Source organism: Myiozetetes cayanensis, unplaced genomic scaffold (genome assembly GCF_022539395.1).
Source record: "Myiozetetes cayanensis isolate MyiCay16 unplaced genomic scaffold, myiCay2020 scf1, whole genome shotgun sequence".
Taxonomy (NCBI): Eukaryota; Metazoa; Chordata; class Aves; order Passeriformes; family Tyrannidae; genus Myiozetetes; species Myiozetetes cayanensis.
In genome coordinates, this window is record NW_026086604.1 from 83,969,950 (window position 1) to 83,995,397 (window position 25,448).

General features: G+C 37.1%; 1 protein-coding gene across 7 annotated transcripts; it reads left to right on the forward strand.

Annotated features, from left to right (window-relative positions):
* The first annotated feature begins 4 nt into the window (after nt 1-4).
* Nucleotides 5-25,222, forward strand: PRPF4B (pre-mRNA processing factor 4B). 7 transcript variants are annotated; one of them, XR_007628102.1, is made up of 18 exons: nt 27-153; nt 3,895-5,088; nt 8,024-8,197; nt 8,462-8,617; nt 9,352-9,433; nt 10,915-11,125; nt 13,561-13,634; nt 14,958-15,048; nt 15,419-15,566; nt 16,823-16,960; nt 18,156-18,309; nt 19,229-19,343; nt 19,813-19,964; nt 20,459-20,545; nt 21,228-22,562; nt 23,086-23,172; nt 23,945-23,990; nt 25,035-25,222. XR_007628102.1 is itself a non-coding variant. In XM_050309056.1 (15 exons), exons 1-15 carry the CDS (start codon nt 116-118, stop codon nt 21,429-21,431), a joined length of 3,018 nt encoding a protein of 1,005 aa, XP_050165013.1. In that variant the 5' UTR covers nt 5-115; the 3' UTR covers nt 21,432-25,222. The 7 variants fall into 7 exon arrangements, 1 of the variants encoding a protein (XP_050165013.1); XR_007628098.1 differs by having other exon boundaries at nt 21,228-22,003; nt 22,517-22,562; nt 23,945-25,222; XR_007628099.1 differs by having other exon boundaries at nt 21,228-23,172.
* Nucleotides 25,223-25,448: the final 226 nt, after the last annotated feature.

Genomic DNA, 25,448 nt, shown 5'->3' on the forward strand with positions numbered 1-25,448 from the left:
GCGGAGCCTCCGCCGCGCTCGCGGCCCCGCGCGCGGGGTTCACTTCCGGCCCCGCGCCGCCACCCCCCCTGCCAGCGGCGGCGGCGGCGGCAGCGAAGGAGTTCGGAAGTTCAAAATGGCCGCCGCGGCCGAGCCCGAGCAGCGACCGCCCGAGTAAGGGACCCGCTGGGGCTGGGGGGGGAGGCTCCTCTCCGCGGCGCCTCGGGAGGAGCGAGGCGGAGGGAGAAGCGCGGGCGAGGGGATTGAAGCGGGGACACACACACACACACGGGACGGGGAGGACGAGAAGCGGCCCGGGTGGAAGTGGCGAGGGAGGAGGAAGAGGAGGGGGTGAGGAGAGGAGGACGGGGGAAGGCGGCCGCCCCGGGGCAGAGCGGTTGCTGTAGGAGCTGTCGGGCTCGCGGCGAGGCGACCCGGCGGGGCCGGGGCCACTGCGTTGGCCCGCGGATCCGGGAGGACCGCGCGGGGACGGAGGGAGGGGGAAGGGAAGCGGCGCCGGGAGCGGCGGGCGCGTGTCCTCGGGAGTCCCGCGTGCGCCTTCCCGCCCCGCGGGCGCTCCGGCCGCAGGGAAAGCGGCATCGCTGCCGGGGAACCGGGGTTTGCCGCGACGTGGGACAGCGGGACGGGGGGGAGGAGGGGGGCTGTGCCTCCTCCGCGTGGCTGCGAGGCCGCTGCCGCCCGGCGCGCAGGGCTTGGGCATCCTGAGGGGGGTCCGGGCCGGCGCTGCCCGGGATCTTTCCCCCCCTCGCCACTTACACACACCCCCCACACACGCCCTGTCCGAGCGGGGCTGGGGGCGCTGCGGGCCAGCGGGTGCCTCGGTGGTGCCCCGGGGCCGCCGAGCCGCTGCCCGCCCTGCGGCGAGCCCACCTCCCGCCCGCCCTCCTTGCTCCGGGCCCCGCCGCTCTCGCGGTAGGGAAGGTGCCTGTGCTGCGGGAAGCAGAAAGCGATTTGTTGCCGCCAGCCCCTCCTTCCAGCCTTCGAAATGACTGGCAACTCCCGGCTCCCTTTGGGAAGCGGAGATGGAGCTGCCGCCTCCCCGCCGGACCGGGGCTCCCGGGCGTGCGTTCTCCTGGCACCCTGGTTAGTGCCGTGGGGTTTGGGTTTGTCCACACGCAGTGAACACAGTCTTCTGGAAATTTTGCCCAGAGTTAACATCCTAATGCTTACTCTGTCGCTTCTCTTCACTATATAAATATTTTAGCTGTTTAAACTGCTTTCTGTATTCTTTCTGTTTTCTGTATTTTTTCTGCCTAAAAAGTTTTGATTTGAGGCTTGACTTTATTGTTAATCGTGGGAGTGGAAAACGGGTGAGGAAATAGGGTGGGTGTATGTGTGAACTATGTAAAACACGAGTGTCTAGTATTGCATAGAGAAAGTTAACTAAGTGATAAGATAGAAGCTGATGATAGGAACCTTATATGTAGGAAAAGATGGGTGAAATCTCTTTGCAAATCCTTATAAACTTCCTATTGTTCTTCTTCCTGAATTCAAAGTAGGAAAAAGTAGGGCTATAACAAGATCATGTCACAATTTCTCTCTATTTAAAGCCATTAGTGCCTAAACATGCACATACCAAACTGGCTCATCACCTTCTAAAATCTTCTTAAAAGGTTTCTCATCCATGTCAATACACCTCTGAAGCATTTAAATGAAGTAAAAGTTTATCCACGTTTTGATGGAATTACTTGAAATGAACATATTCCTGTGCATGAAGAAAATCTGAACTATTTAATGCATATTAATGAACTTAATAGTAATTGTTGAATTACAGAGACAGCTGGCAGTTGTATTGGCAGTCTGTAATGGCCTGAGATATTGCTAGGGTGTTGTATCTCATCTGGTGCTTTCTCTACCAGCTTGCTTTTCCAGAATTTAAGATGAGATTATTACATAACTTTAAAATACATATGATATAACAAAATAAATTCCTTTAAAGATTTCAGTGTCACTTTCTGCTATTAGGAGAAGGAAGACTCTTCTACAGCATCCTGTGTCCAACTAAAAGAAATCTTAAAAGATGCATAGTTCCCTTAAAATTCTCCTTGTGACATTTTTCTGCCCTTTAACCAGCTTATGCCACAGACAGACTTGCTCAGGACTGCAAACCCAAGTTGAAGAAGTTCTGCATTTAATACTTTTTCCTTCTCTTTTTTTTTTCTTTTGTGCCAAATGCAACTAAGAGTACGTTCTTTTTAAGGCAGTTTCCCTCTTTTGTTCTGATATTCTCTTGTCATAATGGTGTAAAGTATCAGGAGGAAGCAATTAAGAAAAAAACCTTTCTATGTACCTTGAATAAGCAAAAGTAGTGGTAAAGGTCTAAAAGAAAAGGCATGCAGCATTCTGACTAAAGTCTCTGAATACTGCATGTTTTTAACTCAGACATTCCTTTCGGAAGTTTGTCATTTCTGAACACTAAAGTGTTAATGGTTTTAGCAAATAATTTTGGTGTATGTTGTAGAAAAGTCTGTGTTATTACTAGTTCTAGAATTTGCATTAACTCAAGCAGGAGAGAGTAACTGTGCATCGTTAGAAGATCCTGTCCTTCATTAGGAAGACACTAACCAAATTTATAGTGAGGTGCTGTCCTTTAGACCTGGCTTAGAGTATCTCTGATACATTTGTTCTATCAGATCATTGATCATAATCTTCAGAAACAACTGTCATATGAAACTAGTAGAGTTCAGAAGACAATTTTGACATTTCTCTGTACCTTCACTCTCTGCTTCTGACTATCATGTTTAAGGGATTTGTTTTCAACTAATGAGGCCTGGGATACAGAAAGAGCAACATTTAAGTTATTACAGTATTAGGTAGTTTGCTTAGTAAGCTAATATTAGCTTAGTTTGTAGAAAGGTGAGCTCTGGCACCTGTAATATTTGGAAACAGATTTCAAAAGGCAAATGTCTGTTTTACTACAGACAGTAACTTGATTGATGTTCTGAAGGAGATCAGGAGGTATTTGCTAAACAGTGTAAAAAACCTATAGTTAAGCCAGTTTCACTGTCTGTGGAAGATAAGGGAATGTGTAACATCATGTCTAAACTTTATAATTTTTAAAGTTTCTACTTGAAGAAGTTATTGTTAATTGAAACTATTCTTTTTAGAAGAAACACTGCATATTATTATTATTTTAATAACCTGCTAGAGACTTATTTTCAGCTGTTTCACCCAATGCCGTTTTCCAGGTATAAAGATAACCACATTTTTTCGAAGCTACTATCTGCTGTATAGTGTCAGAAAGTTGCTCTTAAATTAAACTTCCTTAATTTATGCTGTTCCTCAATAGTGTTCCCTGCATTGCATAAATAATACAAATGCATAAAAAGACTTCTTGATTTTCTAACACTTAGAGAAAGAAGTTTAGGTTAAGGGAGTCAGTCAGCTCTGACTGAGATTTTACAAGAAGGTTTCATTACCTAGTCAGCATCATCCCTTGAAATAAATTTTGATCTTTGGAGCGCAACAGTTTTCTGCCATTTGAAAATACTTTTCAAAGGCATAGCTTGGGTTAGGCATTGGAGTGGAACAGCAAGTGAAAAAGATAATGGTGGACTGACAGGATAGGTAAATATGCAGCACTGTTGTATGTTATTAACAGACACTGTCAGCATTGAATCTAAAGGCGTGAGCATTGATACCACCCACACATCTTGTTTTGTCAGTGCATTTGCTGTATCTTCCTTCCGTAGTATTTTGCTGTGCAGCAGTAGTCTGTTCATGAGGAACTGTATCTGCTGTTATGACTTAGTTAAATTAGTCGAATGTTTTTAATTCTCCCAAAGGTAGGTGATTAAATGGCAGTTAGTTTTTGTCATAAAAAAGGCTGTTGACTTAACAGGAGATAAAAGACTACAGGAAGTTGATAGTACTGATCTTCTTATTTTTTTGCAGGGTTGAGGATGCTGAGGCATCTGAGAAAAGTGTAAATGAAGAAAATGGGGAAGTATCAGAGGCAGACCAACCTCAGAACAAGCACACCCGACACAAAAAAAAGAAACACAAACACCGAAGTAAACACAAGAAACATAAACATTCTTCAGAAGAAGATAAGGACAAAAAACATAAACACAGACACAAACATAAGAAACATAAATGGAAAGAGGTGGCTGATGCCTCTGACAAAGAAGATGGACCAGCTAAAAGAACTAAAATTGATTTTTTAGCTCCTCTGGAAGACTTGGAGAAACAAAGAGCATTATTGAAAGCTGAACTTGAAAATGAATTAATGGAAGGAAAAGTCCAGTCTGGGATGGGATTAATATTACAAGGTTATGAGTCAGGATCTGAAGAAGAGGGGGAGATTAATGAAAAAGCACGAAATGGAACGAGACCTACAGCAAAGTCAAACACTAAGGGGAAATTGGAACCTGTGGACAATAAAACTGGTTCTAAGAAAGCAAGTAAGAGTGAGTCAAAAGAAAGGACTAGGCACAGGTCTGACAAAAAGAAAAGCAAGACAGGAGTTGATGGAGTCAAAGAGAAGACAACTAGAAGCAAGTCAAAAGAAAGGAGGAAATCCAAAAGCCCTTATAAGAGAAGTAAGTCTCAAGATCAGACAAGGAAATCGAGGTCCCCAATGCTTAAGAGGCGATCTCAGGAGAAAAACAGAAAGTCTAAATCTCCTCCAGAAGATAGAAATAAGGCTGATGATAAAAGTAAATCGAGAGATCGGAGAAAGTCTCCAGTTGTTAATGAAAACAAAAGCAGAGATCGTGGCAGAAAATCTAAATCTCCAACAGAACTAAGAAGCAAATCCAAAGATAGAAGGTCACGGTCCAAAGATAGAAAACCTAGGAGATCAGAGACTGACAAAGAAAAAAAGCCAATTAAATCTCCTTCTAAAGATGCTTCTTCAGGGAAAGAAAACAGGTCCCCTAGACGACCTGGCCGTAGCCCAAAAGGAAGAAGCTTATCCCCCAAACAGCGTGAAAAGCCAAGAAGAAGCAGATCCCCTCTCTTTAATGATCGTAGGTCTAAACAGAGTAGATCCCCCTCTCGGACCCGGTCTCCGGTTAGAAGAGTGAGGAGCAGATCTGCAGAAAGGAAAAGAAGAGAATCGGAAAGGAGGCGCCTTTCTTCTCCCAGGTAGCTTAAAGATGTCATGACCCATTGCAAAAATGCATCATGGGATGAAATATCTTCTAGTTCAGTGCTTACCTCCTTGTTTTATTCTGAAAACAGCTATTAAAAAAAGTAATCAGGTTGTGCATTATATGGTGAGCTTACTTTGTATGTATTCAGATTTAAAAAAAAATACTCCCAGCTGTCAGACAGGTACATGCAGTTTGTGGTTGTTAAAGTGCTAAGTTATTTTCTACTCACACCATTACTGGGAACAAGTTTTATAACTCAATGTTCTCCTTTCTATCACTTAGTTGGATTCAGAATTTGGCTTCTATTCTGTTTGTTAATAGTTCTGTTGCTTTCAGAAATGTCTTTGGATTGAGAGTCCTCTCTACTTTAACATATTACTGTTGGCTAAAAGTGGGTAATTAACCCCATTTTTGCCTCAAAACCCTAAGATAGAGTCAGTATGCATGAATGTAAGCAAATCTTCTACATCAAGATGTCCCTCTCAGAGTCTGGTTTTTTTCTTTTAAAAATACTGTCTATTTTTCATTTGCTAGAGGGTTGGTAGCATTGCTTTGTTATCGGACTGTTGTATATAATTAACATGTTTTGCATACACTTAAAGGAGAAAATGGAAATCTATTTAGTAGTGTATGGGTTTAGTCTTGGCATTGTTTAAAGAAGACAATTAAGCCTAAGAAAGCAGTTACCTTGAAATTGCTCTGAAAGCTAATAATGCCTGGATGGTAAGTTTCCAGGAAGAGAACAATATAAGCGTATGCATTTTTGGAAGTTAATTTGTTAGCTGTAAACAGTTGAGAGGCTGAAGAGCTCACCATTGCATAATGAATATTTTGAAACTTTCTGTCATGGGATTTAGCTTCACCCAGTCTGATAATTAAGAAAAAAGAAGTATATATTTAAAACTGGAATTAGAACCACAAAGACTGAGCTCATTAAATAAGCACCAAAAAAACGTGAAGGTCTTTCAGCCTGAATCACTGAAGGTTACTCTGGTTTCTGGTTTCAAGTATGAGGTATCTTCAGGTACTTTGGAGAATGGCCCCAGTGGTGTTAATCAGATTAAGCAAATACTGTAAATGCTAGCAGTTTATCTGGTTGCTTCCTGGTGCATCAGGAATGTATCGGCACAACCACCTATTTTTTTGGGATTGTATTTGACTTTTCTTCTGTAACATTTTGCCTCTTTCAGTTTCCATTCTTCATGACAGCTTGCATTGCAGCCAGTTTGAATTGGTTGTCTAGACACTTCAAGTGATGCATGTGTCTAGAATTTTGCTGTCAAATCCTGTAACTCTGTAGTGAGCAGCATGTGAGTGGGGGACTAAGAAATATTTTCTGCTGGAAGTGTTTGCAGATCAGCAGGAATAATGTTTCTTTGTGGGACATCTGAACTAATTCCAGCTATGTTAGAGTTTTAACTACCTGTAATTACTCAAACTGCCAGAGAATTTCAGGAGCTTTCATGAACAGTTTTAACAAAAAAAAATCCCAGTAATTTAATTTTTCAAGTTTGTTTCCAGTGTTCTCATCATGTAAGACACTTCTCAGGTCTTTGATCGAAGTTACTTATTTTATGATGTTACTGTGAATTCTTAATCAGCTTCTAGTTTTTGTCATCCCTGTGATGCCTGAACTGGTTTATTTTTCGTAACAGATATTTTGATTGAGTTTTGGCAGTGCAACCACTTCATTAGCCAGGAAGCCTGGAACTCAGTTTATCCTGTGACTTTTTGTGTAATATTGTTCACAAGAACATAATACAAATTAATTGGCTAAAGGTATCGACCTATTCAAATATTTGAGTACAGTAATTTTTCGTAGAAACTGCCATTACTCTGCATGTGCATAAATTTCCCTTCTACCTCACTGTTTACTGTTTTGCATCAGTTCTGATCATTATGCCTGATCATTATTTTTAGCTAAGGTAGCTGAAGCTGATACAGCAGTCTCAAAACAAACAAACAGAATTACAAAATGAGTGCAATTAATCTTTCAGACTGAAGATATTTTGTTCATTATTGAGATATAGCACCTGTCATAAGTTGTTCCAATTTGATGTAAAAAATCAAAAAATAAGGAGTGGGGGAAAAAATTAATAGAGTAGCAACATTTTCTTTGAAATAGTGTAGAGCTATTTTCCAAGAATTTCTCATGCTACCTCATTAAAGTAGTTGATAAATGCTTTTAACTTATATTCTTTCCAATTTTTGATTGAAGTCTTGCTGCCTTGAAGTTAAGCTTTTTAATGTTGTTGTCCCATCAAGGATTCTTTTTATTGAATAATTGTGAATCACAGTTCACAAGAATGAACAAATTTTGAATAGTATATAGTATCAAACTTGAATTATTTTTTAATTTGAGAAAGGTTGGTTTACATGTTAATTAAGAATTCTAGTTTTCATCTGCTGTATTAGGATGTGTGAAATGTTGAAGCCATGCAGTTCTGTTGCCCAAATTGAAATAGACATTAGTGTCACTACTGTGAAGTAGCATGATTCTAACCGTAAATTTCAAAACAATTTGTAAAGATGCTAAAATTATTTTCAATAATAAGGTTTTGGGGTTTATGTATTGCTTAAATACTGTTTCTGATAAACATGAAAACAGACCACCATTTATGTAAGTCCTATACAACAACCTTTGTTTTAAAACCTCTTTTAGTTGCATGGTAGTAATTAGCAAGCTGTTTCCATATGTGTCCTGAACTAGTCCTGTGTGTGGGCACATACTTCCCAGGGTGGGGAGAGATACACAGGAAGGGCAGCCAGCTTTGTGGCATACTTATCCATCCCTCCCTCAGGAGCCCATCTGATGGTCCCTCACCTGCAGTAAGACTTTTTCAAGTGAGTATTTAGAGGCAACTGTGATTTTTGTTGTTTTCAGCTTGCTTCTGATTTTTACTACCACTCTCTTCCTCTGTTTTAAGAACACGGACCAGAGATGATATTTTGTCGAGACGTGAAAGATCAAAAGATGTTAGCCCACCCAGCAGATGGTCCCCATCCAGAAGAAGGTCTCGGTCCCCCATTAGAAGGAGATCTCGCACACCCCTTCGACGTAGCCGATCTCCAAGGAGGCGGAGTAGATCTCCTCGGAGGAGGTAAACACAGCCCTGTATTCTCAAGTGTATTTTGTAAAAGTATTACTAGAAGAGTAAGGACTGCTATTTTACCTGTAAAGGCTGTGGGGTTTTTGTCCATGTTTATATGTGTTAGCATAGTTGAAATCATTTTGTCCTCCATGAATTAAATTGTTTTCTTACTTGGAAGCATTATGTACCTTTATGTTTTATGAATAGATTTTCCTTCTTTTCTTCAAAACAAACCAAAATCCCCAAGATCTAAATCCCTCTTACTATTAACAGGGATAGAGGCCGGAGAAGTAGATCTCGCCTTCGAAGGAGGTCCAGATCACGTGGTGGCCATAGACGTAGGAGCAGAAGCAAAGTTAAAGAAGACAAATTTAAAGGTAGTCTTTCTGAGGGTATGAAAGCTGAACAGGAGTCTTCATCAGATGAAAAGTAAGAATTCATTTTCTAACTTGCACTGATTATTTAAAAGCTGTAATTCCAATGATACTGAGAATGAACTAACACTTATCTTTGTGGTGTAGTTTTTGAGTTGTTACCTAAAACCATAATCATGTTTTAGTACTTGTGATCTTGTCAAATTACTTTTGGGATGTTCTGATAAACTTTGGAATATTGAAAACATATCAAGACCTTGGCTAGCATGTAGACCTGAGGAGATGATACATCACTAGGTTTATTAATTCAGCTTGATCAGTATCTTGGAAAACTTTTGGTCTGATTGCTAAAGCTTACTGCTCAAGGGAAAAACTGTAATAGCTGAAAGGATTCGTTGCTGTCTGCAAATTGTGTTTATATTTGCTAAATATCTACTTACTCAATTGTGCAAGACTATGTATTCTTAATCAAATTATTAAGGAAGAAGGATGCTGCAGTGAAAATGAACCAGATTTTTTTGTTTGTTTGTTTTCTTTTAGAAGGCTGCTGTTAACTGCAATTAAAAATGATCTACACAATGTCCCAGTGAGATACTAAGAGATAATTTTTCTCTGTAAGGAAATGTAAATATACACACTGAGATTTAATACAGTGTAGCTTTCTGAGCCACTTGAACAATATTGTTCAATATATTCTGTGCTTTCCACACCAAAGAACTGTGTTTGGTAACATTCAGTAGATAATCTTATGTTTATGAGGTTATATAAAAAATAATCATGTTTTCATAGTCTTGAAGACTTTGATTTGGAAGAAGAGGATGAAGAAGCAGAGATAAGACAAAGGAGATTACAGCGACAAGCAATTGTTCAGGTACATGGTCAGAGACACTAATTTTATGTTTGTAGTGTAAAATGTTGGGATAAAGGAAGGCTCTTAGCCTCTTGCTACCTTACAGTAGTAATTACTATTGCTATATTTTTCCAGTAACTTATTTGTAAATGTGAGTCTCTGTTAAACTTTACACTTCTATTGAAACAGCATTGCTTTTAAGACTGAAGTAATTCCTCTGAGAGTCATTTTTTGCTTCACTTAAATATCTCTGACAGTCTAAGGACATGTCGAAAATATTCTTCAATTATTTTCATCTGTAGAGTTTCTTTGTAGCTGTATCATTGATATAATGATGTCAGTGTAGCTCTAAGTTATATATCACTTAACCTAAGCTAGGTTTTTTTTCAAGTAGAAGTTGTCCTTGACAATTTCCAAAGTTTCATAAAGTCACTGGCGTGGGTTCCTCCCTTAAGGCAGATAATGGATCAGTAATTGCAGGTGTAATATGTGATTGAGACCCCTGACAGGGAACTGTGACCAGAGGGAAGGAAATTGTAGAACACAAGTCAGGTATCTCTATTCAAAGGTGGAATTTGGCACAAAACTGGAACACAGCAAGCAAAATGATGTAGCATCATTATTTGATGAGGTACAAAGCCACTGGTTTTAATGTACTGCTTATTTTAAGTAGCACTAAAAATACTGCTTATGATCTGAGTTTTATGCAAAGCCCACTGTAAAATCCTTCAAAGCTATGACTGAGAAAAACCATATAAATTCTTAGTAAAGGCCAGTTACACCTGATGTTGGTGCACGCAGGAAGCAAATTCCAGAGCTTCATTCCCTAAATGGAAAACCTCTGTTTATATTATTGACTAGTTTGATAACTGAGTGGTATCAGCATTTATTCAACTTAATTTTTAGCTTTTGGGATAGGAAGTGAGGTTTGTATAATTTCATAGTACTTAAGGCTAAAAAAATTGTAAAGATGTTGTTTGAATTTTTTTAATGATTCTGGAATTTTTCAACATGAATGAATGAATAAATAGAATTTCCAATTCAAATAAAAAACATAAATCTAAAAAACTGCTTTTCTGTTTCATAACACTAATAAAAATGGGAAAGATTCTAGGATGCCAGACATAAAATAATTAATTTTTCCTCAGAGACTGTTTTGTTTGTGTACCTGAATGGCTTAGTAATAAATCTGTTCCTGCTGACAGTTTGTTGTGCATAACCAAGTAGTTAATTTTCAATAATAATCACTTTTTACAGAAATGTGAAGTTCTAAAGACACCCATGAATTTTTCAGTCTTATGGTCTGGGCTGTGGTGCATTGTGAAAAAAAACCAGTCTTCAAAAGTTGTATCCCATTCTGCAAATAATCTTGTCTTTAGAGGTGTAGGTGATTATGAAAGCAAAGATTAAGGTTTAGCACAAATCATTGAAAGGGTGGGTATGAAAATACTTAAATTGTGATAAGCTGTGATGGTGAGATTAAAAATTAAATTTATTTTTAGAAATACAAAGGCCAGACAGAAGACAGTAATATATCTGTACCATCTGAACCAAGCAGTCCTCAAAGCAGTACACGTAGTCGCTCAAATTCGCCTGACGACATCCTAGAAAGAGTAGCTGCTGATGTTAAGGAGTATGAACGGGAAAACGTGGACACGTTTGAAGCATCAGTAAAAGCCAAGCACAACCTCATGACAGTTGAACAGAACAATGGTAAGATTCTGAAATCTGTCTAATGCAATTTATGAAAGCTCAGGCATTTGCTTAGTTTCCTTACATACTTCCAGACTTGGAAGCAGATTGACATTTTGGATGGAATTTATGAATGTTTTCACAAATATTATGGTACTAAAAATAAAAGATTAAAATAAAGCCTCCTCATTAGGAAGGATAATATGAGTAGAACTTGTTCTCTGTATTTCTAATAACTCTTAACACAATTTGTACTATACATTTGGAAGAGCAGATAGCAGTGTCTGTCTTTATAGTTAAGAATCACCCTTCCAGTTTTTTTTTTTTCACTCATGTATGTTGTTTTCTTAGAAGCCTAATGTAACCTAGTGTTTATTTTGGGTGACCTTGAAATTATGCTCCTTTTCTCCCCTTTTTTGATCAAAGCCACTGCGTCAGAAGAATGGAGGTGGTTCTGTAGTCATTTAAAATGATAAAGGCCTCAGAGGATTGTTTTAGCAGCGTAACTAGTTGCTGAAATGGCTATTTGCTTCTCTTCCTCCCTTCACGTAATCTGTTGTACAGCAATATTGAAATTAAATGAATCTTGATATAAAACTTGCCTTGTGCCAGCAGCAACAAAGGGAAAATGAAGCATCTCTCAGTGCACAGTGTAATATTGAAAATCTGCTGCTTTTTTTTTGTCTTTTGAAAGTGGATTACAGTACATTTTCTATGTACTGTACACACAAGGTGTGTCTAGCTGCTGTGTGGTCATACGTGAGCTAGTTTAAACTACTTCAGTTTCTCGTTACAGTTTAATTGCAACAACACTGTTTAACAAGAGCATTGGAACCTGCCCAAGCCCCTCTGAGAGAAATAGTTGGACAGTGGCTTGTATTTCATGTCATGCACCACACATGTCCTTTGGGGCTAAATACAGTCTGCTAGTGGATGCTTCTCTTCAGTTAATGAAGCTGTGTCTCTTTGGGACTGCTGTAGTGCTCCGTAGTTGGTCCTGGTGTTCCCTTGAGGAATGCGTTTTCAGATTATTCTCCTAGAACAGTTGTGAAAAGAACTGTCCTGTGCACTTTATTTGCATACCACAACTTTAGAGTTAGTCTTGTAATGTGTAACAGACAATAAATTTTTCCCTTTTTTTGTCTAACATGTACTGCTCTCTAATGTTGTGTACTAAAGCATATGAAAATATAACCTCTAACTACATAGACAGTTTCCACATAGACACATGAAAAAGGTTTTTAAAAACATACCAGTTACACTCAGGTCTTGGAATTTTGCATATACTGATGGGATCCTGGGTCAGAGGTGGCTGTAACAGCTGAAAGCAGTGAAGTGTCTTTCTTTGCAAGAGACATTTTTTTTCTATCTTGACTTCTTACAGGGTCAGAGTAATAAGTTGCTAAGAAACTGGGTAATAACTCATTGTAGCCCAGTGTAAGTGTGAGTAACTGGAACTAAAAAGAAAATTTGAGGAAGTTTCTGCAAGGGCCTATGACTCAGAACAGTGGTGTAACCTGTCTCCCCCCAGGTGTCAGGTGATGGGTCTGTAACTTGAAACAGCAGTACCAGCATGATGGATGATTTTTTTGATGCTATAAGATTTCAGTCTAGTTGTTTTGTATGGAAGTGGTCAGCTATGTGTGTATCACGAGACCCAGAAGCCTCTGAGCTTAACCTTTTATTTTTCTCCATTGCTTAGTACCCTGAAGGGAGTGTCTGTGATTTACTGTGTTCGTGCAGGGCTGCTGCCATACCTTATGTGGGTTATGACACACTTTGAAGTTTGTTTGCTTTTGCTACTGTGTGCTTAATTTATATTTCTTTGCTTTTATCTTATCAACCAAGTAAAATGTCTTTGGGATTTAAAGATGATTAAAAGGTGAGAAAGGGATAATCTTGCTCAAATTAAAAATGTTACTCTTTAACACAATAGTAAACATTGTATTTGACAAAAAGCTACACACCAGGTCCTTCTTGGCAGCGTCAGAGAAAACGCAGCCAAAGCAGTTGCTTTCCAAAGAAGTAACATCTGGGCTTTAGAGCTTTGTTTTTTACCAAAATACCATGTGACTAGCAGAAAAACCTGAAGTTGTATATTGAAAACTTTTTTTTTTTACATATATGCGCAGTCATTTTATATTTGTTTTTATATGTATATGTAGTCATTATTTGTAGGGATCATGTAGATATTTAGCTTTTTTCCTTTCTACTGTGTGAATTACTTAAAAGCTATTACATGTAGTTTTTCACGGAGGTATAAATTTTTGAATGCTTTGAAGAACTAATGTGAAATATGTGAAATGGTATATGCTAGAAACATTAGTAGAGCTACCTGTTTGTCAACATACTGATCTTAGACTATGTTGTAAAAATACAAAGTGCCAAATTATACTGGCAACAAAGTTATCATTTGACATATTTTTCATGTTGAGTAATCTGAATTTCATTTTAAGGTTCATCTCAGAAGAAACTGCTAGCTCCTGATATGTTCACAGAATCAGATGATATGTTCGCTGCATACTTTGATGTAGGTAATTCTTGGAGATAAAATGTATGACCTTTTTCTACTTGATTTTTGCTAGTTGCTGTCACTTGAGGGCTGTGGGAATTTTGATTTATAAAAGCATGCGCAGCTAAGTGGATTGTATGTTCTGAATCTTTTGATCATCCAAGTCGATCAAAGTGGTTCCTAATTAGTATTTCATTGAAATAAAACCTGCTGAAATTGGTGTGAGTTTTACCAGAGGAAGCAATCAGGGAATTCATCTGCTGTTTGAATAGGACCTATAATGGTATAGGGTAAAAACATGAACCTATTTGTAAGTTAAGCTTTCTGTTGATGTTACCATGTTGGACTATTCTGTTTTCAGAGGTTCATGTATGGTTAATTAAAAAAATGTATAAGATATTTTAATTGTCTAATGACGCTATGTTGGAGTAATCTGGTGGTTTGTTTGGTGAGGTTTTTTTGGATGGAGAGATACATTTCCTTGTTTTACTTTTGCACTATTCCATCAGCTTTTTTCTACATGTGCTGAAGTGACCTGGAAATGTTGGCAGTCCAGTGACTAGTTTTGAGACTTTTTGTACCATTCTCTGTTAATCCTCTTGCATTGTTGCTGCTTGACAACACTAAGAAATAAGACAAGAACTTCCTTCTTAACTTTGAAATTTTCCAGTTAATTTTGGTTTATGGCCGATATAACGAATTATAACAAATTGTGTGTGTGTGAGGGTGTATTTTTAAAAATTCAGAAGTTACAAGTGGGGATTTTATGGCTTGTAAGTAAGCAGTTCCCCCTTCCAGAAACTGTTGTTCAATTAAAGATATTCTTTGCTACTCACAGTTTGGAATTTGTGATAAAATGTTACCATGTCTGTTAAGAGATGTCAACAGCAACTGTAGTAATGTTATGGTTGTTTGTATAATAGTATGAAACAAATACCATTGAAGGAACCAAAATTCAAGGCTTAAAGAGTGATATTTTCCTTGCAAATTGCTATTTTTTTTTATTATAAACATACTGTAAATAAGAAGTTTTACTCAGATGGTCCAAAATGTGCATTCTACTGTGACTTGTATAAATTCCTTGTGGGTATTAATTGAAACCTGAACCCATTTATGTTTGATAATAATTCTATTGGTTGATCTCATCCTCTTTCCTTGCATCAGACTTTAGATACTGGTATGTAAATAGCTTTCTATGTTAAGTTGTTTCTCCTCTTATAAGATAAATGTGTTTGTACTGTGGAGAGGAACAGTGTTTCAATAGGGGAGAAAGGGCTTTGGTAAGTAAACATCAAGAGAAAATACAGACCAAACAAACAAAGCTGTTACTTTTTATTTCAGAGTGCTCGTCTAAGGGCTGCTGGGTTTGGAAAAGACTTCAAAGAAAACCCCAATCTCAGGGATAACTGGACTGATGCAGAAGGCTATTACCGTAAGTGGTGGTATTTGTTGATCTGCAAGGACAGATAGAATGAGAGTGCTGAATGGAGAAAATCCTCATGGAAAAGTACGGAAGTGTTATTCTAATGTAGATATATCACGGAGCACTCTCCAAGTGTGTAATGTAATGGATGAAATGAGCATGCAGATTTTAACCTGAGTTATGAAAGGACTCCAGATTTACAGAATAGCTGTTTGTTCCCTGTAACTTCCACAAAGCTAGGTGATTGTACACCATAAAATTAAAGAATTTTGCCATTTATCCTGGTTTTTTGTACTTAAAGAGAGTGGTTTATTTTTCATAAAAGTTCCATTACATATGTCACTCATAACTTAAAAATTGCTTGATTTTTATCCTGCAGGTGTTAATATAGGTGAAGTTCTAGATAAACGTTACAATGTCTATGGTTACACTGGTCAGGGAGTGTTCAGCAACGTGGTGCGAGCCAGGGACATGGCGAGAGCAAACCAAGAAGTAGCGGTTAAAATCATCAGGAACAACGAACTTATGTAAGTAATGTCTTTGTTTGATAATAATAAAGCATGTGTGACAGTTGGAAGTTTTTTTCGTGATGTGATTTGAATCTCCCTTTGTTTTGAGTGAAGTAACAGACTGCAGCTGTGATTCCTGCCTTTTCTGCTAATTTGAGCTAGATAATGGGAAGTGCTTGAGGACTCTGTATCCACTCTTCTTTACAACTATCACAGGAAGAAGGGTACTTGCATTTTCATCAGGCACTTTCTCATTTGCAAAAGTGCAGGGAACAGCAATGGCAAGGAACGAGGTTACAGTTAATTATGAGGCTTGCTCAGACCTAAATTTTTTGAGATGAGAGTCATGGACTGTGAAAATGCTTTTGTTTTTTTTTTTTTTGATGGACCAAATTGTATGTGGCAGGCTGTGGGTTGGATCCCAATCAATCATCTGCAGTTTACAAAACGACCTCCATCCATTAATTATTTTTGTATCTTTTCCATTTGTTTGCATGTATATAAGATACATAAAAAGGGATAGGACTCTCACTGTTGAAATAAAAAAAATGAGGTCTTTCAGAATGAGTGAACGTTAACAAATATGATCTATTAAACTATGTTATTTAAGGGCTTGTTTACAGTACTGATTTTCAGTATCTGCTGCAGTATTTCTACAGTCTTTTATTATGTCCTCTTCTATTAAAGACAGTTTAAGTGAAAATCTTTTCCATGCGTTTTACCTTGCAAGTTTTGAGAGTTGTCTTACTTTTTGTATAGCTGGGTTATTTTTAGTTATGTGAATAAGTATCTAGAAACCTTTTAAAAACTAAAGGGGGTGATTAGCTATTTCAATTTAGTATACTGTGTAGGTAATAAGCTTAGGTGTGTAACTGAACCTATAGTCAGTTCAGTTTAAATCTTCATTTAATAATGTGGTTAAGTACTTTTTTTAAAAAAATAAACTTCTCAGGTGAGTACTATTTGAAAGTTGAGTGTCATGTTACAGGAGGAAATCGAATTTTAGGTTTGCATGCAACTGGGAGTGAGGAGGAAAGAATAAGTAGGTTACAAGGCACAGTGAAGATCAAAGAATTAAACAGACTTATCCAGTGTGTAGACAATGACACCAAACCCCTGTTGTGATTTTGGTTTTTTTTTAGCTGGGGTACATTAAGTAGTGACAAGATACTTCTCGATCCTGGATAATTACAACCACACAAGTGAATATCTGGATTTAAAAAATATTGGAATTTATCTGATTTTGGTTTATAATCACATTCCTCTGTTTTCAGGCAAAAAACTGGCCTAAAAGAACTGGAATTTTTGAAGAAGCTCAATGATGCCGATCCTGATGACAAGTTTCATTGTCTACGGTTGTTTAGGCATTTCTACCACAAACAACATCTCTGTCTGGTATTTGAGCCACTCAGGTAAGATGACAAACGTTTGGGGTTCTCTGTAAAAGGTAAAGTACTACTGAGTGTTCTTTACCTTTCTGGTTTTGGCTACTGTTTTGATAACTTGTTCTATTGCCAAGATTCAAGAATGCGTGGAACTTTCAAACAACAAAGAAAAGGCACAAATCCACAGACTACTGAACTATTTCTGATTTCCTTTAAGCGTTGATTTGAGCTTTCTGCCTGGAAAATATTTGGAACAAAATAATGCATTAAAGGTGGTTTGTCTCACCAGTACTGCTCCTTATGATTTTCTCTGTGTGCGTGTCAATATTTTTATACTAATAATTCTTTTAAGGGTTTGAATTAAACCCAGAGCAGGTTTAGCAAATGCTGTATATTCTGTAAAGAGTGTGTATATCTGTGTAGATATATATAGATATATATATACATGTAAACAGTCCGAGGAACAAAATTTATTACAGTGCTTTCGTTTCATGTTGACTTCTGTTTAAGTAATTAAATTCTTTTGACATGTTAATTGTAGACAGTTTTATGTTGGATACAGATATATTAATTGTTTCCTGCTTGGAGACATCAGTTGTTCATATGCTAAGTTTTCTGTATATGTCATATTTTAATTTTTGCCAGATTTGGGGTGAAGGTAAGCTATATGCTGAAACAATGCAAATTTTTTGAAATTACTATGGTATTTCCATTAATAAGCCGTACAACAAATTATTTTCTGGTGCTGCACTATCTCTTTATAACACACTTGTACATTATTTATATATAGTTTTGCTTTTGTCTTGGAATTATGGTCTTTTTATCTGGTGTTTAAGTCGCCAAAAAACCTCCTCAACTTGTATCTTTTACATGCTTTCTTTTTCATTTATTTCTGAAGAAAATGGGTACAAAGGCTTAACAGTTGTTAAGAAAATGCTGTTCATGTGCAAATAAATCCTCTCAAACTGAAATTGACTAAAAATGTGCTCTGAACTAAGTCAGTCCAGTGTAGTAAGTACTTATACAGTATAGGATAGATCTTGCCCAGCCTTTTGGTTTCACTGCTGTAGCTAACAGCAGTATGTTAAGTTGAATGCTGCTTTTCTCAAAAAATATTTAAAGCTAACTGGTTTGTTCAAGTTTGTCTTTCAGTTTAGGAGGCCACTGCGTTTCTTGTTGATAAGATCCTTTCTGTTCTTTCTTTCTCCCTTTCTCTTAACAGTATGAATTTACGAGAGGTGTTGAAGAAGTATGGGAAAGATGTTGGACTCCATATTAAAGCTGTGCGTTCCTACAGCCAGCAGTTGTTCCTGGCTTTAAAACTTCTTAAAAGATGCAATATCCTACATGCAGATATTAAACCAGATAATATTTTGGTAAGTAAGAAATCATAGAAATCTGTTTTGCACAGTATATAGTGTAAAATGTCATATTTGAAATTTATATCATTCAGTTAATTAAGATGAAGTAAAAAATTACTGAAAGTATTTCAGGTTTATACTTTGATATAAAATGATATTGTGATATAAAAAGTAAGTAGAAAATATAATAAAACATCTAAATAAAATATTTTCCAGATGAACATGAATCCACTTGTATATCTTTTTAGAAAACAGATTTTCCAAAGTAAGACAGCGTCTTTTCTTAGGAGAAATACTTGGAATTTTTCCATCAATAGTTGAAAAATATTCTTGCTATGTGTAAAATGGAAGTAAGTTATTTGAGTCTGGATGGAGATTTGTTTATGTGAGATAAGAGGGAAAGGTCCTTAATTCCTCTCTTCTCTTAGGACATGAGAGCTACATCAGAGAAATCCAAGAGGTTTCCTTTGGTTTTCTTGGAGGTCATCCCTGTGACAAACTCAGATTTTTACTTTATTTAGAATGCCCTCTTATTACCATCACAGCAGTAAAATTTACTATGCAAGCATGAAATGTGTGAATAATATGCTATTTTATGAGTTTTCTGCCATTTTCTGGATACTGGCGTTTCAAGTCTGAACTGATAAAATTTCAGTATCTGGAATGAAATCCAGTTCCACCAAGGATATTTTGGTAAGGAAAAGGTACATAAAACAGACCTTTTATTTGTATTTTGTAGGATCTGAAGGTATCAACTGTCACTTTCTGTTTGAGAAAGTTTTACAATTCTATTGCAATACAGAGAGGAAGGAACTTCCAATTTAAAGGCTGAATGTTTGTCTTATCTCCTCCTTAAATATATTGTCACTTCCACAGTGCTGTTGTCAATTCTGTCTAGAAATGGTGCTAATAGACATTTATGTTTAATTTTCAGGTGAATGAGTCTAAAACAATACTAAAGCTTTGTGATTTTGGATCAGCTTCACATGTTGCAGATAATGACATCACACCCTATCTAGTTAGTAGATTTTATCGAGCTCCAGAAATCAGTAAGTACACTTTGTATTCTCTACATGTATCACATAGCAAGACATACCAGTACTAGCAGATGGGAATTTGACTTGAATTTACCCTCTGGTCTTAGCAAAACATGACTCTGGAAATATGATGGCAGTCAGAAATTCAGACTTCAAAAGCACTTGTGTGACTTTTCATGTATGTTGATGGTCAGCTCAGTGAGGATGGGGAGAAATCATTCTGATGGGTTATAGTTATGTTTTAATTTGTAGTTATTGTTCTGACTTTTTGGTTTTTTGCTGATTAGTTTGGTGGTAGGTAAGAACCTCCCTTTCTAAAGCAGGGATACTTTAAAATTTTGCATCCTTATTTTACTGTAACTCTTTATTCCTAAGAGGAGCAGCACCAATATGGTTTAGAAATCATAATTTTTTCATCTGTCTGCTTTTGTAATATTATATGGCTACCTTTATGGAATTAACTGGTATTGCTCTGTTTCAGTTATAGGAAAAATGTATGACTATGGTATAGATATGTGGTCTGTAGGCTGCACATTATATGAGCTTTATACAGGAAAAATACTGTTTCCTGGCAAAACCAATAATCATATGTTGAAACTTGCTATGGATCTCAAAGGAAAGATGCCAAACAAGGTAAGAAAAATAAGTACATTATTTTAATTAATATCTGAAACTGCTATAATGAACAGTAGAACATACATTCTTTTTTCTCATGGAATTCTGTTTCTTATCATGTACATCTTCTCTTAACAGTAAGTAAATAAATATCAGATGTTGCTCTGGCTGTGTAATTGATATTGATTTAAAATCTTATGAAGTGAAAGTATTCTTTTTCATAGTGAAAGCTTCTTTTTCATAGACTAAGTATAAAGTGAAAGCAGAAACCTTCTAAGCACTGACCTGAAAAAATTACGTAAGTCAAAGGAAGATGCCGTGTCTTTTCAACTGGTTTTAACTGTTTTTTTTTTTTTATTCAATCTAGACATTTTTTCCTGTCCTTTTGATATATTTTCTATTAGTATTAAATTATTCATGTTGTGATGAGTTAGTAGCCATGGATGCTTATTGTGAAATATATAAGACACAGAGAACTTGCCTGAAACTCTTACCTCTTCCTCATTTTCCAGATGATTCGAAAAGGTGTGTTCAAAGATCAGCACTTTGATCAAAATCTCAACTTTATGTATATAGAAGTAGATAAAGTGACAGAAAGGGTAAGTCCTAAATGTGTTGATTAACTCATTATTTTTTTCCAAGCTTTCCTACTATTACAGTCTTTCAAACGCACCTTGACATCTTAATTAAAAAAAGATTTTTATAAACTAATAGTATGTCCTTTTGCAGCAGTATGGCCAAATTATATAGTTACAAAATGGCAAAAGATACTTTTTCCTACCATGTAGGAACACAATTAGAAGAAATCTAGGTTTAATCTGGTAGATCTACAGGGTACCTCCACATAATCTGTTCTTAAATTACTAATAAAGGAAATTGTACCTTCATTTTGTAGAAGAATGTCCAGCCTCGTTGTGATGTGCTTATGTTGTATGAGGTCGCTATTAATTTTGGTATCATTGTGACTTCTTATATTTAACAAGAACCACAGAATTAGTGGTCAGATTCAGGAACTTTCCATGTGGAGCTCTCTGTTCTCAGTTAACTGGGATGTTAGGTTCATGTATGCACCTGCTGTTGGTGGTGTGCCCCCTGACCGTGTTCTTTCCGCTCTTTTCTCTGCCCACGTGATGGTTTATGAGCCGTATGGTGGAAGGGTGTTGCTGCTCAGATAAGAGACAAGCCTGCAGAAAAGCTGCTGCTGAAGCTCTGTAAAAGCAATGGATATGGGGGTTTGTGCATTACTTCTGTTCTACAAGGTTGTCATTTTTGTGTTTGTAGGAGAAAGTTACCGTTATGAGCACCATTAATCCAACCAAGGACCTATTAGCAGACTTGATTGGGTGCCAGCGACTCCCTGAAGACCAGCGTAAAAAAGTACACCAGCTAAAGGACTTGTTGGACCAGATTCTAATGCTAGACCCAGCTAAACGGATTAGCATCAACCAGGCTCTGCAGCATGCCTTCATCCAGGAAAAAATCTAAACCAGATGAAGAAGTTCAAAGGGTTTGAGTAATTAAGATACAAAGACTGAAGAAATTTCACAGCAGTTATTAATGTATATAAACATAAATATTTCCCCTGCAAAGTTGAGGAAGAAATGATACATTTGAATTAACATCAAGGCTGATATTTCTTTTAGAAATGTTAGAGTAATTCTGTTTTGTGTCTTATGTGAAAATTTTCACTGTAGAACTGTTTTAATTGCCAAGACTGCACAAAAGTACAATGCTAATGTATATGGTTGCAGTTCGTATATATTATAAAAAGAAAAAAGCGTCTGTTATAAAAAAAAAAAAAGAAAGAAAAAAAAAAGAGAGCAGTAATACTGGGTGGTTGATTTGTTTTAAGCAGACTTGGCTTCATTTTTGTCTTTAAAAAATGGCCAGCATAAATGCTATTTATATTCACATTTTCCTAGGTGTGTGTGTGCAGGCCACAGCAGCATGCCCTTGGTGTAGTCAGTGCCGAAGGGGGTCTGTTCCTTCTTGAGCCTGCCCGCAGGGATGGTCTCCTCTTTTAAAGCAGGTTGTGTACAACTTTCAGTACACTGAAGGTAAGCTAACCCATCAACATCACCGGTGTTTAAGCTGTTATTTTACTGGAACAACTGACAAATGAGAGACAATAGCATTGTGGCAGAATTCCCTGCATGTTTGATAAATGATCTTGTTTTATTTTCTGGCATTGCAACCGTGGCATAGTTACAACTTCTGTTCTGTTCATCACATTTAAAACTTGGAGAGAGCGCACTTGATGGATAGAGCGCCTTCAGTGTACTGTTTCTTATTACTTTAATTTTTTTAATCAACTTGCTATAGACTTTGTATACATTTTGTTAAATACAGTTCACTATGACATAGAACCAATACTTACAGAAGAGTTTTCATTTAGTAATTACATATGTTGGGATCTCATTTGAAAGACCTTATATCTAAAGGATAGATAGACAACATAATGAAATTTTTAACTATTTGTATGTCATTTTGGAAGTGTACTGCTTTATGCTAAAAGTGTTTCATTTGTTCATTGTTTTCATTATTTGTGATCATGTTGTCTTTCAATACAGGCATAAACCTTCCACTCTTGAACAAAGCAGCTGCTTTTTAAAAGCGGTAATTGCTTCTTTACCTTTTATTTCTTTTGTAAATGAAGCTTTTCTTTAAGAAATGTGACTTTAAAGTGTTGTCTCTTGCATAAAACAGTTGACACTTACTTATTGTAAAGTGAAGATTGTTCTGCTGCATGTAAAGTGGACCATGCAGATTTCTGTATGTTTTCAGTATGCATCATTAGATAATAAAGTCTTTTGTGAACAAGGCATTTGTAGCCATTTTTAAAAGAATCTGTCTTCAGTGATGGTAAATCAGGTAATTCGTAAGACCCACCCCTGCATTTCCTATTAATCATTTAATTAAAGGGATTATTAAATGTTACGATCTTTGGGAGAGCTATAGGCTACTTTAATTGGATATATAATTATCACTGCTTAAACAAAAGCAAAGCAAAAAACCCTACAGATACTGTCTGTCTGCTTTCATTGTAATGAAATTATTCCTGTAGGACATGGGATTAAATTCAGGCTTTAACTAATGTTTGTGCTGTTTTTCTCACTTTTCCTTTTGATGGTGCTGAAAGAGAAAAAAGGAAAGCGAGTCACAGGCCACTCAACGCCTACTCCATGGGTCTGATTTGCTGAGACACCAACTTCACCTTCCTAACAAGGTTATTTCTGACAGCATGTGTAGATAAACATTTAGCAACGAGTTAAAAAAGCTTGAGACAGTTGAGTTGGTTATACAGGGTGAGGAAAACAGAATCAAACTTTTCAGGTCCATACTGCTGTATTAATGTTCTCTTTGATGATGTTAAGAAGTTCGTCTTTTCATTTTTTATTGATATATTCTGACAAGCTGTGAAAACCCCACTGGTTTCACATACTTTATAGTACTTTGAACTAAGAAGGATTTTTGTATCCATCTAGGTACATAATGGCAACAGTCATGCACTCTTAGTGCACTCAAGAATGGAAAAATGCCACAAAGCAGGTCATTCTGCTGGTGGGGAATACCCCACCGAGGAGATGTAATGAACTAACTACGAAAACAAGCACGAGATGGGTGGTTTTGTATGCCTGTTTGGAACCTTTAACCTGTCTCTTCTCAATTTATTTTGTAAAATTCCTGATAAAAACCAATCTCTCCTTATTTCCACATATTAAGGTATCTTTATCATACAGGAAATGGAGAAAGTTAGCTTTCACATTTAGTGAAACACTAGTTGCTTGGTAGTTAAATACAGAAACTATAACTTGCACTTTTACAACATAGGCAGCACTTCTGAGGGCACTTTTGCACAGATTAGTAATAGCTTATGAAATGAGTTGGTGATACAGAAACAAAGCAGTAGAAAAGATGCCCCTTAATGCCTACAGAACTGTTATAAGCTATTCTGGAGAAGCATAAAGTTGCTCGTTTCCTTGTTCTTTGTGTTGTAGGTGCAGCTCAAAAGAAGATGATGGCTACCAGAAGACATGAACAAAGGTTTCTGTCCTATAAAAGATATGAAAAATACTCTTCATTTAGTTGTCTTAATCTTTTAGTTTCCAGCATTTCAGTTTAGAACTGATTAACACTGCTGCAGTACTGATAATTGCTGAAACATACTTGCTGTATTAAAATTCATTAAATAGATTGTTTCATTTCTGGTTGAAGAGATTTTTGTATTTTATTGTGATTAAATGGAGGTAAATAAACATTACCCTTTAAATGTAGTTTTCTTAAAATGATAGGATGATCAGAACAAAGTCTATGACACTTAAGAAAAACAACAGCCATTATATTTGGAGAAAATGTGTGTGTTAAGTAAATATTTAAGCAGATTTTGTGGTTTTTTTCTTTAACTTCAGTAGGTTCATTATTTATTTTAATTCTGTCAAACTTAGTTTTTGATATAGAGACTAGCTGGCAGAGGTTATTCAAAACAAGTGGATTTCAGTCCCTCATGCAGCTGATACTTTTGTTGCCAACAAGAGAAAATCTTTAACTCTGGCTTCAAAAACCTCTGGAGTTGAGGACTTTGTGACACTCTTAAGGAGTGCCTCCAGTTTTGGGCAGTATACCTGTCCCAGTAGCCTCAGGTCTCTGAGGAGAGCAGAGTAGCTGCAGCTGCCACTGCAGTCAGCTGAAGTCTCCTGGTTGTGGCTGGGTGCAAGCAGAACAGCTGTGCTATTTGAACTATTTCCCAGCTGATCTAAGAGGGAGGATAACTTAACCTTTTCCTCCTGTACACGAAGATTTAATTCGTATCTTCACCAGAGGTCCTATGTACAGACAGTTTGGCTGAATCTACTGTGTTGACTCCTGTTTCCTTTCTCTCTCATGGTGATGAGGAGCTTCACATTTAACATACTCAGTTGGCCAGGCATTCAGAAAAAACAGGATTCCAGCCCTGTGGAATTAGAATGTGTTTTTATTACCTTGGTGTATACTACTTTAGTTTAAGAATTAATTACCATTTAAGAGTTTCTAATAGAAGATACTGATTCCTTTAAAACCTTTTTAATAATACTTTATCTCCATACATAGGGTAAGTGGCATTAAACCTCTGAAGAACCTTTATGTGTATATTGACCCACACACAGAAGGCAGACCAGTCTGTGATACTGCTGGAGATAGAGGGATCTTCTACAGTATGTGTAAAGTTGTAATGCGGGTGGACGATGTTGGAAGTGGCAATTGCTTGAAATCAATAAACTATGCTTGAAACTTGCTTACATCCTGTCTTCTGTTGTGCTTAAAAATGTCCTACTACAAAGCTGTGAAATATATGAACAATTTTTAAATACCCTAAAAATAAGGCATAAGTCTTTGAATGGGGTTATCTGCTTAGGCATCAAAGGCATTAAAGAAATTGTGGAAGAAGTCTTCCTAAATACGTAAACTGGAGCTTTTGTTAAGTTGCCTCTCCCCTGATTTTGGAAGCCCTCTCAACACCAGATA